General features: G+C 40.2%; 1 protein-coding gene across 3 annotated transcripts in view; it reads left to right on the top strand.

Moving 5' to 3' along the window:
- Positions 1-19645, top strand: part of caln2 (calneuron 2) — a 31755-nt gene extending 12110 nt beyond the window's left edge. For all 3 annotated transcript variants that reach the window (XM_063894564.1, XM_063894565.1, XM_063894563.1), the window contains 4 exons: positions 3526-3669; positions 5604-5716; positions 13915-14068; positions 16432-19645. In XM_063894564.1, the coding sequence (XP_063750634.1) occupies positions 3526-3669; positions 5604-5716; positions 13915-14068; positions 16432-16559 (539 nt within the window). In that variant the 3' untranslated portion in view covers positions 16560-19645. The remainder of the gene's footprint in view (positions 1-3525; positions 3670-5603; positions 5717-13914; positions 14069-16431) is intronic.
- The last annotated feature ends 578 nt before the right edge of the window (positions 19646-20223 follow it).

Genomic DNA, 20223 nt, shown 5'->3' with positions numbered 1-20223 from the left:
GGAATAGCTTTTCCATTTAGCCCCTTTGTCATAGCTTGACTGGATGCATTGGTTTCCAATTATGGTGATTATGAAATTAATGCAGTCACAGGAATAAAATATAGACAGGCCGACCAACACCACCAATGTGTTGATTTTGGTTTTCTAATTCAAGTTTTCAATCGATTTTAGAAAAATTGGTGCCATCAGCTCTCACAACAGCAAGTTTTGTATATAAATAGTTCGAAAAATGAAGACACAAGTCTTTCAATTTACATTAAAAGCACCTGGTTTTGGTTAAGCATGATGTTTCTGGTTGGATTGTGGCTCAATGTTTGAATGTATTTATTAATTTGTTTTGTAATATTGAGGCTAATACGGCCAAAGAGTTTTCTTAAGAACACCCCTGGGCATTCAAGGTAAAGTATGGTTTATTACTGCTTTAATTACTGTAGCTCTAGTCATGGGTTGTATCAGCAATGATAACATTGTAATCACCAAAGTTATTCCAGAAATTTGAGAATGTCGCAACACTGCTTTAAAAAAAGGACATGAATGGTTAAATTATCTCAGTAGCATTTATTCGTAGCAGAATTCAAAAGTGGATGATTAAAAGTGTGTGTTAATTGAGTGCACAAATGACCACAGGGTGAAGGATCCTGGATGATAATGAACGTTTTTATATGCACCTTTAAACTACACCAAGTCCATATATTTCTAACATAAATGAAACAGCTAATCTCGACACGGAGCTAGGACAGAGAGTGTTTCTCTGACTGAAGCTGTTTGTTTATACATATGGCCTATTGTAGTTGGCTGGAGTGAGCTTTGTTAAGAAGCACTTTGTAGCATAAATCTTTTAATCCAGTGTCCCTTGTGCACAACTCAACTCAACCCAGTTCACTGAAACAGTTGCTTTGTTTATTGAAAGCAGTACAGTGACTGAATCGTCTCACCATCATTAGGCCTGTTGGCCTCTGTCTGGGTTTTTCTTCGTGAAGGGCAGCGAGAAGGACAAAATGCTTTGAGCTGTTATATAGATAAAATGTGGACACTTAGACTCCAGACATCACGATGAGGCATTATCTAAGCCCTGTCAGCCACAGATCTAATGCAACCAATAGGCTTGTTTGATGTGGATAAAATATATTTGGTGTTTGCTGCCAGCATTTGAAAACTCTTAATCCTACTTCAGAGAGATGTTGAAGGTTCTTCTATCTGTTAGTGCAGACAGAAGGCTAGTTAATCACTCCTGTGTGAGATCACAGCTTTCCTTTTCTTTGGTTTTCAGGCGTTTCATCAATCACAGCGAGAACATGTACAGTCCTGGAGGGTTGAATTCATAATACACAGCCACACACAGGCAGGGCTGCATGCTCTACAAACACACACACACACACACACACACACACACACACACACACACACACACACACACACACACACACACACAGAGGCATTGCGCAGTACAACATCAAGGACCAGTTCATTTGTACCCTATTGGAAATGTACACTTCACTGTTGAGCTGCATACCAATTCACTTTGTTTTGGGAGGATGCATGCTTGCCCGCATTCCCCAATCCCTCGCCTCTGATTCTCACTTTATTTAGTGAGCGAGAAAGTAAGGCAGTGGCTCGGCGCTCCAGTCTAGTTATCAGCCGCTGGGGATATTTTTGCAGGCTTATAAGGGAGCTGCGACTGAACTTTGGCTCTGACGAAGCTGACAGAGCAAAGACAGTTATAGTAGACCGATCTGAGAAAGACTTAGTACACATACAAAAAGAGCAGCTGGTCAAGACAAGAATATTAATGGCACACAGCCTGAGAGAGTCAGAGAAATGAAATTCATGCACATTTTGTTGTTATAAGTAAGAAAAAGGATACATCTTAGGGATATTTTAATTTAATATTTCACCACATAGGCTCATGGTAAATTGCTTTTGTAAACTAGAGGAGAATAACTGACTCAAAATTATGACCATCCTGGCTAAAGTTACAGAGTGGGTGCCATAACAATAGCTCGAAAGTAGACTAGAAAGCCCCTCTTCTCTGTTACATTTCTCCAGTAAAGATCTCTAGAAATTCCAAATACCAGCTGCAATGACAACCTCTTATGTCTTTGAAGTGCAGAGATCCACTGGAAATAAATTGAATAAAGACTTTCAAAGTCTGTCTCTGCTGTCTTTATCAAGTCGATAAATTGGATCACCTCCACCCGAGCTCAAAGCTCCACCTCCGCTCAGATTGTGCCAACTGATTGGCAGGTAATTAGCCAGAGATTGACCAGGGTATTTTCTAAGGAGCTCCTCAGAGGTTTCACTAATTCTGCTGCGCGAACAGACAGATGCCTCATGAGCTGGGTGCGTTTACTTGCAATTTCAAGTTAGAAGGAAGCATTTTATGTGGGAGGAGAAAGTCGGAAATGCTCTTGGCATCGCTGGTGGAGATTGTGCTGTGTGGAAGGATTGGTACAGTCCCCTCAGGGTTTGTAAAATACAATAAGTATATAAAGATGTAAGAGAGACAAGGAAGAGACAGGGGGAGGAGGAGGGAGAGCGGGGGATCACTCTCACCTTGATTTGCCTGCGAGAAAGGTTGCAGTATATCCAGTTAATGGGAAAGCCTGTTATCAGCACCAGGGAAGCACCTTTCAGCACCGTCGACAGACCTGCTAAAATCTGTTAATCATTCATTTCATCTTACACACACCGTCTAATGGCTCACTGTAACAGTGTGCGGGTCTATGAGCTATTTTCAATGAAACAACTCCCACCTCCAAGTCCTCAAAACTAAACAGCCAATAATCCTGTTATTTGTTGACACATATCAGGATTTTCTGATGTAATTCTCAGTGAGTCAATCGAACCCCTTGTTCAGATTCATTACATGGACCCGTTTAACTTGCAGGAGGACATTTAATCCATGGTTGTCATAAGATTATTGATTATGAGCCACTTCAGGGTTAGGGAAAGATTGTGGGGATGATTAAAAGAAACCGAAAGCAAATCAGAGGTAAGAGACGGGATGCAAAGTGCCAAAGTCACACAGCCATCCCGACCTCCTCCCTAAGAGGTTTTGTGTTGCTATGACAACATCACACTAAATTTCTGCCTCCACACAACTCCTTGCCAGGAAACATAAAAATAACATATGTCATGTTTTTGTCAAGTGTTCGGACAAAGGAACATGTCCGGTCTTATTCACAACCGTAGCGTTACAGCACTATAGAAAGGAAATAATAGGAGATTTTCTTTCTACTGCGGCGATAATCCCAGTGTTTAAGGCCAACACAAAACATTAACAAAACAAAGGTTATGTAAAATGTATACTCCCATCTTACACTTACACCCCAACCCAGAAACACTCACATCATTCAGCACCAACAAGACAAACACATTTAACTTGACATGCAAACTAAACATACCCACCAGGAGTTTTAACAAAGTATTGCATAACAGGCTATTTATTGTTATTTCTTAAGAGATGTAGTAGATCTCATGTAATACTCAAAGGATCTACAGTGATATGTATGATTTGTCGTGCAGAGATCCGTGAAGCGTTCCGTGTTTTGGACCGTGATGGGAATGGTTTCATCTCCAAACAGGAGCTGGGCATGGCCATGCGCTCCCTGGGTTACATGCCCAGCGAAGTGGAGCTGGCCATCATCATGCAGAGACTGGACATGGATGGTGAGCCACTACATAAGGTCACACACTTGGGTGCATGCATGCAGACACACAGAGTTAACCTCTTCATAAAGTCTGTTTTATGTGCAGTTGTTGTGTCTGAATTCAAATAAGATGTGTACAAGGAGAATGTGTCCCTTTCAAGAAAAAGCAAGCTGTATGAATATCTGAGTTATATGTGCAGTAAATAATAAAAACAATGTTGAAGATGCCAAAAACACTTCACTAAATGTTCCATTTACTTGCTTTAGGCAAAATGAAAATTCGAGCCACCTTAACAATGTTTTTGCTAAATCGTCTTTAAATTGCCTCGCAGATGCTCAACTGTGGAAAATAAATTCCCTTGGAGACAATAAAGAGCGAACCTGTCTACTCCTTCTCCTTAACCTCCAGCCCTCATTGTGAATCCATAGACAATTGCAAATATACCTAAGCAGTCCCTGAATCACAAACAAGCCAGTCAATCTTTAATCTGGTTCTTATCTGCCTGCTCTTGATTTCACAGCATGCGGTAAATATCAAAGGTCAGAGCTAAAAGCTTTTTTGCTTTTCCCTCCATGAGTATTACGAGCATCTGAGAGCAGCGCTGCCATTTGTTCTGGGGGGAAACAGTATCTCTGCACCCCCTGACTTCTATCATCTCCGTGTCGGCGCTAATAAGTCACTGAAAGCTGTCGCAGGAACATTTAATTGAAGAATGTCAATTATCATCAGGTGTTAGACAACCTGCACGCTCCTTCAGATGATTCATTTAATGTCATTAAATCCCTGCTTCAGAAATGTAAATCCACTGATCTCTGGCATTATATTTATATCTTTCCCTGAGGCTTTAGGCAAAGTAGTCTTTAAATATAAGATTCTATTATGCTCATTTAAAGCTACTATTTTTAGAAACTGCAGTTATGTTTCAGGACAGAGAACTGATGCTGCTTGGTGCAAATAATATTTTGTAATACAAGGTGTTGCTTTATTTCACAGGTCCTAGTCATTTAAAAGAAGCGCCCTGAAAATAAATGTGTAATTTGAAACTAATCGTAGGGTAAAAATGAAATCTTCTTGAACTCTCTATGAATCTATTAAATCAAACCGAAATAATTGAAGCTTAATTACCCTTAAATGTTGAATTGGATGCTTGCCTGTTGACAGATTTCACATTTTTGCTTGTTCGGCTCGCCTGCAGAGCACTGACTTAATACTCCCAAGGTTACGCAGGAATTAATTAGAATTCATTCATTACAAGAGTGTCACTTTAATATTGTCTCTATGTACCCAGTAATTAGCACTAAATAACATATTCAGAAATTACAGACCCATTAAATAAAGTGTTTTCCTATTTCCAGTTGCACAGACACTTAAGTTAACGACACCTTATTCTTTTCAATATGCCGCCTATTATAACAAATAACAAACAGAACATCAGAGAAAAATGTTATGGGTGATAATATCAATATTGGCTATTTATATATGTATAAAACTATTCATGCAGTGACTCTGTTAAGTATTAGACATGGTATCAGGGAGATGTTACCTGAGTATTCACTCTATGGGACGCTGGCTGTTGATTGCTATCTCCAACAAGATGCACCGGTAGACTTCATAATGAAAACACTCTCAAGCTGTGTCCCTTGAATATCAAATCGTGAAATTGTTCCTGAATTGTCAAGAACTATCACACAATGGCTTACACGCAGGCACACACTTGCACAGGTGCACACACCTTTTTTGAAAGGTGAATTAGTGCTGATGCATGGGTGTTTGTCACGGATGAGCGAACATCCATCTGTTGATCTGCACTTTTCTTTGTTTCTGCAAGTGAATAAACTTCCGAACGAAATGCATTATTCAGCTCCTGTCTGCCAGCTTTCCTGACTGTGTATCTGATTTTCTATTGTCCCGATCTGTCTCCTTGCTTTTCCGTGTGTATTGTATGCCTCCAGGGGACGGCCAGGTGGACTTTGAGGAGTTCATGACGATACTGGGGCCCAAACTGCTGTCTTCTGACAACAGAGAAGGATTCCTGGGCAACACCATCGACAACATCTTCTGGCAGGTGAAAGACAAAACCTCCTCTTCCTTCTGAAGTTTGAATCTGCTCTTCATCACTATCAATCCTCATCATGTTATCAGTAGTTAGTCACTACTCTTCCTCACCTGTCACTGTGTATTCCAGCTGTCAGATAGAGTCTTAAATCCTTAAGAACAAGCCATTCTTTATGAAGAGGCTCTGCACACACCTACTTAAGTGCAGAAATATACACACACACACACACACACACACACACACACACACACACACACACACACACACACACACACACACACACACACACACCTAGGCCCCACACTCGTTTCTTAAGAGACTTTCTTGCTTTTGACTCAGGGCCTTGAAGGAAAAGAGACCTGCTGAGAATTAAGTATTTTCTTTATTTTTACTTTTTCTTTATGTGAGTATGTTTTTGTGGTGTTATCATTCCCAGTGATGCAGAGGGTATTACCATAATCACTATTTGGAAAGTCTGAGCTTGTGTGCTTTCAAGTGTCCAAACTGGGCTCACTGGTGATTAAGCCTGCGGCTCATCTGCATACTTTTGAACGTGCTTGCTTTGTTTTTAGAAATTGTTACGTGCAGAAAATGCACTGCTCTCAGAGTGCTTTTTGCAGGTAACACATGAGACAATAATGAAAAGTGCAAGTGGGGGGGGGGGGGGGGGGGGGGACCGATGTTTGAGCAGGCCGAGAGCTCTCAGGAAGCTGTTCTCTGCTTTTCTTGAGTCAAATGAAAGGAGTAACATTAAGACGGTGACTCACTGAAATGAGGAGGTGTGTGCGTGTTTCAGGTTACAAACACATACTGGGCCGCATTTACATAAACATTCTTTATTCTTGATTTCATCGTGCAGTCACTTGAGAAAATATGACCAAAACAAGAAGGCTCTATGCCATTCATACATTTGAAAATTCTTATTTTATCATCAACATCATTTATTTTTTAAATGTGGGGAATGGAACGCTCCAATGAGACACAGTGCACAAATGAAGAATGGAGCAAGACACAAGTCTGGCTGAAAAGCTGGACAATATACTGTATGCGGAAGTGGAGGGTGGTGATGGTTGTGCCCCACATAAGGATGCGGGAATATAAAAGAAAACCACAAAGGAGGAGAGTGGGAGAAAATGAAACGAGAGGTACGAGAGCCTGTGATTCATGAAGGTCGCAGACAGTGTTCGTCTCAGGGGTGATTTAAAATGTTCACCTCCCACAAAGAGAAAGATGGATTAAAAGAAAACAGAAAGAAGGGGAAAGAAAAATTAGAGACGGAAGAAAGAAGCAGGAGAAGAGCGAGAAATGAAAGCAGAGTGCAGAAGAATATAGAAGGAGAGAGGAGGAGGAGGGGGATGCAATGGTGGGAGGAAGTTTGTCTCTGGGGACAGTGAGAGCGTTTTGTGTGTGTGTGTTTGTGTGTGTGTCTTGTGTGTCTGTTTATATTATACAGACCTCAGAGGGAGACAGGGAAAGTCATTGTATTGAAAAGAGAAAAAGGTGCATCACAGTGGACCATAATGACTCAGTTGAGCATGTGCGCATCCTATCTTTGCACAGTGAGATGTTTAATGATTGACTTTTTCAAGGTGACCGGAGTCGGCACGTTTTGTGTATGATTACATTCCGTGTTCGTACTGTGTGCAATGAATAGATTTTGTTCGTGCACATGATCCTGCTCGTGTGAGTTAGATGTTTTCCAACGGAGCATGGTCGGAGTTAAAGATCGGGGACATTTGGATATCTGCTTTGAAAAACTTAACCCTAACCCTGACTCAAGTAATGTCATTTCTGCTGACAGTCGGTAAATTAGATTTGAAATAGGGAAGCACCCAGTCTTCCTTTGCTAATTTACGATTGTTATAGTCTATGCATCATATAAGCGGTGAGAGAGTGCAAGGAAGATGTCTGCAGAATATTCTTAAAATCTAAAATAGCTTTATAATTGTATCAGTGTTCAGTCCAAGACTTCACCAAGACAAATATTATTTGTGCATCTATTAATCACCATGTGTTTCCTTGAATTTGTGAAAAGTAATAGTTTCCAGGTGCCTTAAAGGCAAACAAAGAATAATAAAAGAGATTAATTAAAGTTTGAAGTGCTGCAGTCTTTGGTTAACCATACGCTTGATTTCATGAAACTCAAACTTCTTGTTTTAAATTGGTTCAGTACTTTGGGACTTACTGTATATACACCAGATTGATACTGTCTCAATTCTGCATGGAAAATATTAAGCTTCCCTCAGCAGCATGTCAGCTTAGCTAATAGTCCACCCACCAACCCCTCTAAAGCTTACTCATTAAAAAGTTATATGCAAAAACTCAGGTTGTGGTTTTACAGAGGCTTATTTGGGGGATTGTGTCTTGTCTAGGTACAATGACTTTTTGGATTCTCTGCAACCTCACATGCTCCAGGATGTAAGCACTTTACCTAAACAGGCTAAAGTCTTGTCACTCTCTTAACTCTAAGTTAAGCTATGTGAAGCTAAACGCTCTCTTGCTTCCAGCTTCACTATTGATCTTCTCCTGGCAACAAAGCAAAAAAGCACATTCCCCAAAATGTCAAACTTCTGCTTTAATGTTAGAAAAACCTTTCGGCTAAAACAAACCAACATTGAGTGATGATATGGAACGTTAGTCATGGTCTCCACATGTCAACCATTCACCTTGAATTTTTCCAAGACACCCTGCTTCCACCTTGGTGAAAAAGACAGTTAGTCATTTATTGTATGACTAAAAGAGGTCGCTTGTCAGAAAAAAGTAACAAGTCATTTTAATCACTTGAAAAACCTACACTGTCATTTATTTCGGATGAGTCTCTCCAGGCAGCCAATGATGTCCATTTATTTCCACAGTGTGAAAATCAAATGTCAGACTGTGAAACTTGTGAGACACCCGGTCTGCACTCAATTGTGTCAAAGTCACATTACAAGTGATAAGTTAAAGTAATATGCACTCTTTTTTTTTTACCATTGACTTCAAGTTTTGTCGGTCAACCCCCAGTCAGTGTTATTGTTAATGAAAACAGACCCTAACCAGCAGGATGAAGGAGACAGAACAAAGTTGCGGCCAGTAGTGAAAGACTTATCGCTGCCGTCTGCATCTGTTGAGACAGGCTGCACTGTTCATGTTGTGGATGATGTTATCCAAAGTGCAGAACTGTGAGTGTAATTATTTTAAGACGAGAAACCATGCAAACACATGATTTGGAATACACTGGTTTGTTTTGGAATTTTGGTCTGTTTTGCTTCCATAACATTTCATAAGATCACTTATTTCAGACAAGTGGAAAGAAACAATCAAAAATTCTCTTTTTTTCCTGTTTGTAGAACTTATGGTGATATCTATTAGGTAAATACTTAACTATGTTCCTCTGCAAAATGTATGGAATTTCACACTATACATGCCAATCTTTAAAGGTGTTTGTCATAGAATAATGTATTTCTCAGCCCTCAGCTTAGCACATAGTTAATATATAAAAGGCCTAATTTAGAATTTTTGTCTTGCAATTTTAGAAAACTTGCATTCAAAAGGTGTTTATGTCAGTCATCAGCTGGGGAAGTTTCATCTTGACATCTTAACACGTTGACCTCATTCACTTGTATTCTTTCCTCTACACTGGTGTTGAAAAAATAACACTTGTGTCAGCACCTTAATATTTTTGCTTCAAAATGCATTTCATAACATTCAATTGTGACATATTTTTACTATCGTGGATCTAGTTCATCTATGATTCATTTGTGGTTGCTGCTCTTTTTGTTAAGAAAAAGAAAGTATCTTTCCTGCAATTTTATACAAACAAGCGTCCTCTTTATGTTTTTGTTGGCAATTGTTGAGCACATGTGTGCATCTTGGTCTAGTCTTGTTAGAGCCCTTACCTACAAAGTGGGACAGAAACTTCCCTTGAACTTGAAGTTTCCACCTAACCCTGACGGCACTGCTGCTAGACAGAATAATAGGACAGAACAAGTACAGAATAAAAGAAACAATGCTTGCAAGTTGTCACTCTGGGTGACATTTTAGAGAAGGGTCAGAAGACAAAGCAGCTGGAGGACTGACAGAAAGCTTGTTCTGTAGGAGGGCCGGATTTGAAGAGAGCGGTGACGTCTGAGCACCTGTTCTTCTGATTGATGTGTCCTCGCGCCTTCACCGGTCGCTGGTCACGATCCCTTGCTGTTTTCCTGTCAAACGAACACACACACACACACACACACACACACACACACACACACACACACACACACACACACACACACAGATACTTGACTTTATTCATTAAAAGGCTTAATACTCAGACAGTCAAACTCTAAAGTATTTACATCACCTGCTCCTCATTCGTGTGTGTGTGTGTGTGTGTGTGTGTGTGTGTGTGTGTGTGTGTGTGTGTGTGTGTGTGTGTGCGCGTGTGTGTGCGCGTTGCTCGTGCGCGTGCATGCGCGTGTGTGTACACCCTTCAGAGACAGGGCAGGATGAGAAATCACTCTCTTGGATGCTAACAGGAAAAGGCTCCACACTGGCTTTTCCCCCCTCAGACAGACTGACAGGAACATTGAAAATACTCCGCGCTCCTTGGGCTGTCATTTTGTCTGTCCGGCGGCTGTAGTCTGAAAAGTTGCTACTCCATTTCCCTGAATCTATTCAAAGCAGAGACTCCTTTGCAAGAAAGAGAGCCACACAAGGTGGCATGAGTCAGAGCCGTTGAAACCCTAACTGTAAACTGCATCTGAATTTTTGTTTGACCATAAAGACCTATAATATGTTCTCATGGAAAGACCTACAGAAAATGTAGGGTTTCGAAGATAGATTAAGTTGCTCTGATAATTCATGGACAACAGCTTGTTCTAACTCTCGTTTTTTATTGTTTTTTGGATTGAGTTTTTTTCTCTGAAGCCAACCATTTATGATGCCATAATTCTGAGACTCTTCTTTGTGTGAGACAACCCATCTGTCTTTAACTTTTCCTGTCAATGTTGCCTGTTTGATATTCTAAAAGCCACCGAGTGAAACCAAACCTTTTCAAAAAGTAAGAAAATGTCGATTCGGCTGGATCCAAGTTAAGAGAACTCAAATATTGATTGAACACAATTATTGGTTGTTCTCTTCGACCTTACCTCCCAGATAGAGTATGTGTACATTTGAGGGAGAGAAGAGTAAACGTTAGAAAACCAGAGACATAATGACTTATTGCATGGAATAAATCATTCTGCTATTTACTGCAATGTCCCAGATGTGTGCTTGCTGTCTATGTGTGTGTCGGTGTGACTGTGTGGATCTCATCATGTTTATGTTTCCTGCTGATAGATGATATCACACCTCTTAAATATTGCATTATATTGTGGTTATGCTCCACTGATTGCTTTGTTGCAGGGTTGTAATCTGACTGCAGAGAACACCCATAAATAGAGCTGGGTTTCATTTCCATTTTTGTAAAACTAGTGCAAAAACAAGACGCGGTTTATAAAGATCTTCTACAAAACCATGTTCAAATATTAGTCCAAATTGTGCTTCAAATCATTATAAAAGGGCTAGCTTTTTTGCTGAACGTCAGAAATCCTCGAATCCACTTTCATGTCTGGTATTTAAATATAAACCATGAGACTGGTTTCGAATGTAGAAACTCTTGCACCTAGCAGCACCGAAGCTGTCTTATAAGCATGTTATCTCATTTGTTTTTATACTAATCTTACTTGTTTAAACTGTTGGACGCTGCTGTGACTTGCTAGAGTCTCCGCTAGTTGCCTGGCAACCTCATAGGGACAATATGACTCTAGAAAGTCACTGCTCATTTAAAAAAAAAGGGGCTTTCTTTGTTCTGGTTGGCATATTTGTTACATTGAGAAGGAGCCAGGCCCCTGTTTCTAGCCTGAAGCAAATGTTACATTTCTAAAGAACAGAAATGAGAGTGGTATCGATCTTCAAAGCAGTAGTGAGATTTCTACAATATCAAACTACTCAGAGGTTCGATACCCAACCCTATTTGTAGTACAATTTCTAACACTTCATCAGCTAGTTTTTCCCTTGATAAACATGTGTTACTGTATACCAAAAGCGGTATTTTTGTGGGCCTGGCAAAAAAAAAAGGAAAGTATTGTTTTAGTGCCGATGAAAAGGTGCTTCCAATACTTCATTAACATGCCTCCATCAATAAACTGAACATCACATCCTCCACCTTGACCCTCAACACCGGAGCCCCTCAGGGTTGTGTGCTCAGCCCTCTCCTCTACTCCCTGTTCACGCACGACTGCGTGGCCACACACAGCTCCAACACCATCATCAAGTTTGCTGACGACACGACCGCCATCGGCCTGATCACAGACGGCGACGAGACGGCGTACAGAGAGGAGGTCATAGCCCTGACATCTTGGTGCCAGGACAACAACCTCCATCTCAACGTCAGCAAAACAAAGGAGCTGATTGTGGACTACAGGAAGAGGCAGAGAGAGGCACACACACCCATCACCATCGACGGGACTCCTGTGGAGAGAGTCAGCAGCTTCAGGTTCCTCGGGGTAAACATCAGTGAGGACCTGACATGGACACATCACACCAGGGTCATATCCAAGACGGCTCGACAGCGGCTCTTCTTCCTCCGCAGGCTGCGGAAGTTCAACATGGACTCCAGGATACTCTGCAACTTCTACAGGTGCACCATCGAGAGTATCCTGACTGGCTGCATCACCGCCTGGTATGGCAGTTGCACCGCCCTTAACCGTAAGACTCTACAGAGGGTGGTGAAAACTGCTCAGCACATCACCAGGACGGAGCTGCCATCCATGGAGGACCTCTACACCCAGCGGTGTAGGAAGAAGGCCGGTAGGATATTAAAGGACCCCAATCACCCCAGCAACAATCGGTTCTGTCTGCTGCCGTCTGGCAGACAGTACCGCAGCATCCGGACCAAGACTACCAGACTCAGAGACAGTTTTATACCACAGGCTATAAGACTGCTGAACTCCTGACCTCTGTGAATGTCTACTCACATCTTTTTATAGTACACACATACATATATATATATATATCATACACATCTGCCATACATATCTGTTTATAGTACACATATCTATATATTATACATATCTGCCATATACATCTGCTATACATAATATATGCATCTGCCCATACCTCCTCATTCAACAGTGTAAAGTGTTTAAATACTTTCAATGTATTCCACATATGTATATATTTCACATCCTCAAATCTTTATTGTTGTTATTGTAAATATTCTTCTCTCTTTTTGCACTATTTTATTTATCTTATTCGCACCATGTATGTGGAGTTGTTGGAGGAGCACGCGACATAAGATTTTCATTGCCAACATATACGTTGTATCTGCTGTGCATATGACAAATAAAACCTTGAAACCTTGAAACCTTGAAACCTAAACTGAGTATCTCCTCATCACCAACACAACTTCTACATCTCTACAACAATCATTGCGTGCAGCTCCTTTTTTTCTCCATCTGTCTGTCCCACTACTTCTTTCATCTCAATTTTCTCTGACTTCACTTTGCTTAACTTTTTGTCCATCCAACCGTGTGTCCCTTTTGTTTTTCTCGAGAAATATACCCCCTATTTTCTTCCTCTTCGCCTCGTCTGCCTCAGTATGTCCATCTGTTGTGCTAAACCAAGCGACTGATTGTATTTGTGGCTGTCGGTGAGGTAAATAACCTGGACCTGGATGATAGTGGGTTTCAGGAGGGGGTGTACAAGTATGTGTATGTATTGTAGAGAGGATCTGCGGGGGCAGGAAGGACGTGATGTTTAGGAAGGGCAGACAGGGAATTGGACAGAGGCTAAGATTCTGACTTTGAGCCCATTAATCATTTTAAACACAAACATGCACAACTGAGAAAACAACCACCTACAAGGACGTTAGTATGCAGGTATTTCCATTGTAATTGATACATCCATTAAACCAATTGCGTTTGCGTCCACCTTTATCAGTGCACACACAGGTTGCATACTGATTCTAGCACCCAAAAATAGCACCAGTGATGCATCAGGCAAACATGCTGCCAATACATTACAACACATCCCTTCTTATATCGTTTACGTGAAAATTATACATTTAAAAGCAATCCTTACATGCCATAATTGAATTCAGCTTGTACATTTCACACCTCAATCTTATCTTCTATATTTATCCACCTTCATAAAGCCAGTTTTTGGGTGACAGTGTCTGCATTGATTGCCTTGTGCCCCTGCAGTTTGACATGCAGCAGCTGTCTCTGGATGAGCTGAAGCAGGTGCTGTTCCACGCCTTCAGGGACCACCTGACAATGAAGGACATCGAGAACATCATCATCACCGAGGAGGAAGGCCTCAACGAAAGCTCAGGGAACTGCCCTGAGTACGAGGGAGGTGAGGAAGCTGTTCTCTTGGAAACTTTGCTTTTATTAATACCTCTACTTTATGAAAAGTCTTTTGTAATTCACTTGATGGCCTATTTTAGAAAGTTATGTGAGTTAACATATCTATGACCAAAATATTCTAAAAAGAACTGTAACCTGTGCTTGATGCCTGTACTTCAGGCAGTTACAGCAATTATCCAGCTCTATATTGGACGATGACTCAGCATGAGCAGCCATCGCACAATTGAGTAACGTTGTAGCAGCATCACATAGATGCTAAGGAAGCACTATTTATTTATTAATTCATTACTTTGTGGATTGCTCAGGTTAGCACTAGTGGTTTTTAAATGTTTGTAGATGTGAAGGTCTGTCTGTGTTGTTTAAGAATGTTTGTCTTAATTGATCCCTTGTCTTTTATCTGCAAACCAAATCTACCTACGGGTACAAACTAATTACCGGAAACTAATCAGTTTGTTTAAGGGACAGTTCAACATTTTTGGAATAGCAATGTATTTGTCTTTTTGCTCAGAGTTCACTTAAATATGGAGCTACTGCCAGAGGCAATAAGCATAGCATAAGTAAACAGGGTTGAACTAGCCCTTTTCAGAACTCCACTAAATACCCACTATTCAAATGTCTTCAGCCTTTCCTATTGGTCTCGTGTGAGTAATTGACGGCTGTTTCAGCTGTGTAAAAGAGATACCAACCAATCAACCAATAAGCTTGGAGTATTTGGTGTTTTTTCTTATAGTTAGCTGCTACTTAGCTACATCAATAAAAGTGTTAAAGAAAACGCAGCTGTTCATGATGTTGTGAGTGAACTTAAGAATAACAAATCTTGAATTCATATCTTTTCAATCGGTGTGGAAAAGCAACTCTAAGCAACTAAAAAAGGACGTCCATGAGATGTCCAAGATACATCACTCACTACTTATTGATGTAAACAAACATGCCTTTAAATGACTTTCTAAGCCTTGCCCTGAAAGATTCAAGGAAAAAGTCCTCCTTTTTAGATGTGTTGCTTTACCAACATGAATATCCACCACAGATGTTTTATCTGTAACGAGGAGATCCTGAGGGCAAGGTCATGAATCCTGATGTATATTCAGGAAAACAGTTGTAAAATGTAATATTAATCTCGAGGTCATACATTCATTTCTTTATTTTTCAAAGCCAAGAAGTGGACAGGTTGTTAATCTCTGAGTGCCCAAGTTAAACACAGAAGGCATTTTAGTTGAGAAATATTGTAAGAGCAAGTTATGTTGCTTTAGGGAGAAGAGAGAAAAAACCTGTCTTAGTTATGGTGCAGAGCTATAAATTGCCTTTCTGCTGTGAAACATCCACAAGTCAGACTAGCACAAAGGTAAAGACAGATCAAACACGCTAGAAAACTGGGAAAGTCTTAATGAATCTATTGGGTACTGGCCTACAGTCTGAGGCGGCCTAAAAGGAGACAGCTGGGAGGAAATGGAGAAACTTAGCAGAGGGAGTACGGACAGTGAAGGAGGAGATAAGAGGCTGAAGAAGGGATCAGGGAAGTGCTGGTTTGGCAGTCTCTTTCAAAAAGTTTTTATGGTGTTTAGGGAAGGCGTTAGGAAGAGGAAACAGTTTAAAGGCGCAAAAGGGGGACAAGTTGGAAGAATTAGAAGAGATAAAGAGGTAAGAAGAGCCTCTCTTTTAGAGAACACCTGTATTACTCCTTTCAATTAACCATCTTCCCATATCTTCAACTTTCCCTCTTTCATGCTTCCTTTCCGTCTTCCTCCTGTCCGTTGGGACTTCAACGCATTTCACAGTCCCTCTTAGATCCTCGACTCAGAGCTCTGACTTGACTTATTGATGCAGCATGTGATTCTAATGAACTGAGACAAGGGAGCTAAGAGACTAAACTTTTGGTTGTTGCTTTCTGCTGCAAGGCCTGTTGGAGGACAAGTCTGACTCTGCTCTTCTTCTTTTTCCCGTTTCCTGAGATTATTTCTTTAGGGGAAAAACTGTCTTTCAGCCCACAGATAGGTAGAACAACTTTAAAGTTTCCTCTTTTCTTTGTTTTTGCTGCATCATAGGGAGCATTAGAACCGGTTTGTGCCTCTAATCAAACTGGCGTTCTTACATGGGAGACACTTCCCCAGATAGTTTTGGTGACATATAAACTGTGAGAGACAGAGTGGTGTTAATCTTGATCTCTGCACGAGAGGAAGTGCATCGCCCAAAATGTCAACTGATTCTGTATTTTATATTTATGTTGTATCATTCTGTTGAAGTCAATAAACTAGGCAATTAGCTAACTAATCATCATCAAACGAGAGGCAAACACTTGAGCTTAAGAATCACAAACTCTAAACCTGTCTTGTATTCTTTTGTCTTCTCTTTCAGTCCATCCTAAGAAGAAGAATCGGCAGACGTGTGTCAGGAAGAGCCTGATCTGCGCCTTCGCTATGGCTTTCATCATCAGTGTCATGCTCATCGCAGCCAATCAGATGCTGCGGAACGGCATGGAGTAACCAATTGCACTGTGAGCATGGAGAGTGGACAGAACAGCCATGACCTCACATCTCGTCTTTGCAGCCAAAGCAGGACCAGCCACAACCCGAGCACTTCTCTAAACAATCAGTTGAGGGGTTTTTTTAGGTTAATTTGAAATTAGAAGTAGTAAATCTGAGTGAGATGAAGAGAAATATACCTTTGTTTTGCATTGAAGATGTCACCATGTATATTTATTGGACTTACTGGTCACAAAGAACTGAAAAAATAATTCTGTTTTTATAAAAAAAAAACGTGAGAATAAATAGAGGGTATTATTTTGACAGAGACCACTCTTTAAACTTGATTTTCTAATTACCAGAAAAAGTTTATCAGGTGCTTTGAGCCATTCCTAATTTAAAAATAACAGTGGTTATTATGAACAACTGCATATTTACCTTAGAGAAGTAGCTGAATGTGAGTGAATGAGAGCACTGAATGTCAGGCACTGTATTTTAATGTATCGTAAATCCCTCACATGTCATATAGTCAGGTATAAACATCATCGACATCCTCAGTCCACTAAATGTCGGGAACATGAAGACTATGTGTAAGGAGCACAACTCAATACTCAGTGAGGGGAAACTTGGGAATCATCTCTTTGTCTGTAGGTGTGGAAAAGATAGTCACTAATGTATCCCAAAATATATTTGGTCTGAAGTATACTGGAGCACACACACTTAAAGCAAAAAACAGAGTAGGTGTCAAAAGGTGCATCTCTTTTTGCCTTAATTCTGTGCTTCAGATGGACCAAATATCTGATGTCTTTCCTGATAAATTACCTCCCTGCTCTGAGAGACGGTCCACAAAGTTCTCTTTCAAGAGGGTTGAAGCGGTTAACCTCTACCTTCACTAGACAGTGCATAATAAGCTCAGGATGTCTGAGATAAGCAAAATATATGAGGGTTTGTGGTAATTAGTAGGAACAGATATAAATTCCCATGTTTTTTAGTTATGCGATGGTAAAAAAAACACTTCACCTCAACATCCCATTGTAGTACAGCCTAACTGTGGTAATTATAAACTGCACAAAAAGCATGCCAGTATATACACTGCCATATCAAACATTTGTCTAGCTCCCATGAATCTCTCTGTGTATATATATTGTAGTAATTATCTTGTGTAATGTAGTGTTCGTTCACAACAGCAGAATGTATGAAAGGTGGACACTAGTGAGATAAATCAGGGATATACAGTCGAGCTGTGAAACGCTGGAGGTACAGCAGCAGTTTTTCTTTTTGGAAAAGGTTGCAGTCTAATGGTTTGAATGAGAACTGCAGCTAAACACTTGAACTACCATGTTTACAAGGTGTTCAGAAGTGAAGAACAGCACCACTGAATTTGAGCTTAGATGTTTGTTGTGTGACTATCACATTTTGGTCTGATTTGGTTCACCGTTTCTTAAATGCAAAACCAAGTGTTTCCCCCCCAGAACCTGAAACGTGTTGTCACATCATCACTCATGATTGGATGAGAGACTGAAGGTGACTGATGCAGGACCTTTGGTAGTTTCTGGAGTCATACTGTAGATATGTTGTATGGTTCTGACCATAAACCTGAGCGCACTTCACTTATATAGAGCGTATAGAGCTTACTGTAGTAAGGGAGTTTGACAAGAACAGTCAGTCATGCTCGTCTTTATAATGGAGCCCCCTGAGGATGAAAATCCCAGTGACTCCACAGATTACGTTAGAGGATCTTTTTTTGTATTTAGGTGTAGAGCTGTGCGATAAAGAAGCATCATTGTTAATCCACAGTTAGAATATCAGTAATGATTTCCATTATTCTGTTATTATTCCAAGCAGAGGATTTTGATCAAATAGTCATTTCAAAACAAGATGACTGAGATTAAATTCTTTATTACTTCCATACATTTTTGGTATTAATAGATATTATAACATATTATTTAAACCAAATTGCCCAGCTAATTTGTCTGACTTTAGTTCATTGGTTTGCGACATAATGTGCCAAAGCGGCGACATCCTGTATGTGGATTCCTGAATTGCTCGGTGCTCCCCTTGGATCTTGAGGCAATTATGTGTTCTGTTGTCTGATGAAAACAATACAAGATATTTCAGTAACCTTACATGCAGCCATGTGAGTTTGCTGTCCAGGAAATAAAGGGAAGAGGGCTTTCTCTATAAAAAAAAAATAGCTTTGTAAGATCAAGTATCAGCAAAAATGTATTATACTGTAAAGCAGTATGCATGTTGTTGTTTAGATTTTCATGTCTTTTTGAAACACAAGGGATTCTGTTTAATCTTTCTTTGTGGTGGCACAGCCTTGGTTTAAATGTAACTATGTATGTCCTACTTTCACATATTTGACTGTCCAGTTTATACTGTAATAGCCATTTTATCTAGTTTCTACCAGCTATCAATCAAATCACAGTGCAGGAGAGGGCATTTTCATAAATATGCAAAAACAAGGTCACCCCTTCATCATCTCTGTTTCACGTCACATAGGGTAGAGTCTGTAGGCCTCACTGTGGATGGTTAAAATTGACATTGAATAAAATGTAATGTGTGTTTTAGATTTTTATTAAATGTTCTCACTGCCTCATAGTCCTGTAAAAACTGCTGTATAATGTATGCTACACTTATCCTCGTGGGTCGGTTTATGTCTTTGATATTCTCAGCACATTGAAATTTGACCAATGGACCATGTTCTCACTGTTGGACATAAGCATCACGGTCCTTTTGAAACCAGCATAGACCACTTTATCTTAACAAAGTCCGTGTCCATTCGAACATCCTTACATGGTTTGGTAGGGGGCACTCGTAGGAAAAATCTTTTATCAACACTTTTAAAGTTTACATTATTATACTGTACATCTCTAGGGAGGGAAGCAAATCATGATGTTCATGTTTTTCAGAGTAGCTTTTAAGATTTGTTTTTACCGACACATGTTTTTACCTTGTAGATTGTATAGAGATAAAACTAAACAGATATGTAAACCTTGGCATGCTGCTTAAAAAAAGGAGAAAGAAAACAGCAATAGTCGCCAACTGAATGGATATTTAAAAATGCAAATAACAAGTTTAATCTGTCTAATCTAAAAAGAATTATATCCATATATGTTTATGCAATAAAACCTTGTTTTGATAGAAATACAAGTCATCTGTGTTTACTTCAAGACCGACAACATACGCATTACAAAACATTATTACCCAATAACAAAAGGTACCTAATTGTTATATTTTGTATCTTAAAAAGCTGGTGAGCAGGATCATCGGACAAAGAAATATTGTTGATTTACTTGTCATTTGTTATAATCGTCTCTCTCATTTCAAATACTAACCGTAAAAATAGAACACAGCGTGGTTTACCCTGAGCGCCCTTTACTGCAGCCTCCCCATGCAGGTACCAGAGCGTGCATAAAAGAGCCACGAGTCAGAAGAGCAACCTTTTCAAGTGCGAGAGCTCACTGCTCTGACATTGCCTTCACACATAACACATGCGGGTCATGTAGCGCCACAAACACAAGTGCTTTGAGTGAACCAACCTTGGCGAGTGTGACATGCCATGCACACAAAGGTGACCCTTCCAGCATTGAAATGTGCATCTTAAAACTCTGTTTAGCCAGAGGCAGTACGTGAGGAGAGAGGTGAAATAACAACAGAATGTCAGAAAGGACAACCTGTG

Source organism: Eleginops maclovinus, chromosome 11 (assembly GCF_036324505.1).
Source record: "Eleginops maclovinus isolate JMC-PN-2008 ecotype Puerto Natales chromosome 11, JC_Emac_rtc_rv5, whole genome shotgun sequence".
Taxonomy (NCBI): Eukaryota; Metazoa; Chordata; class Actinopteri; order Perciformes; family Eleginopidae; genus Eleginops; species Eleginops maclovinus.
The sequence above is the reverse complement of the archived record's forward strand: the minus strand, read 5'-3'. Positions and strand labels throughout refer to the sequence as shown.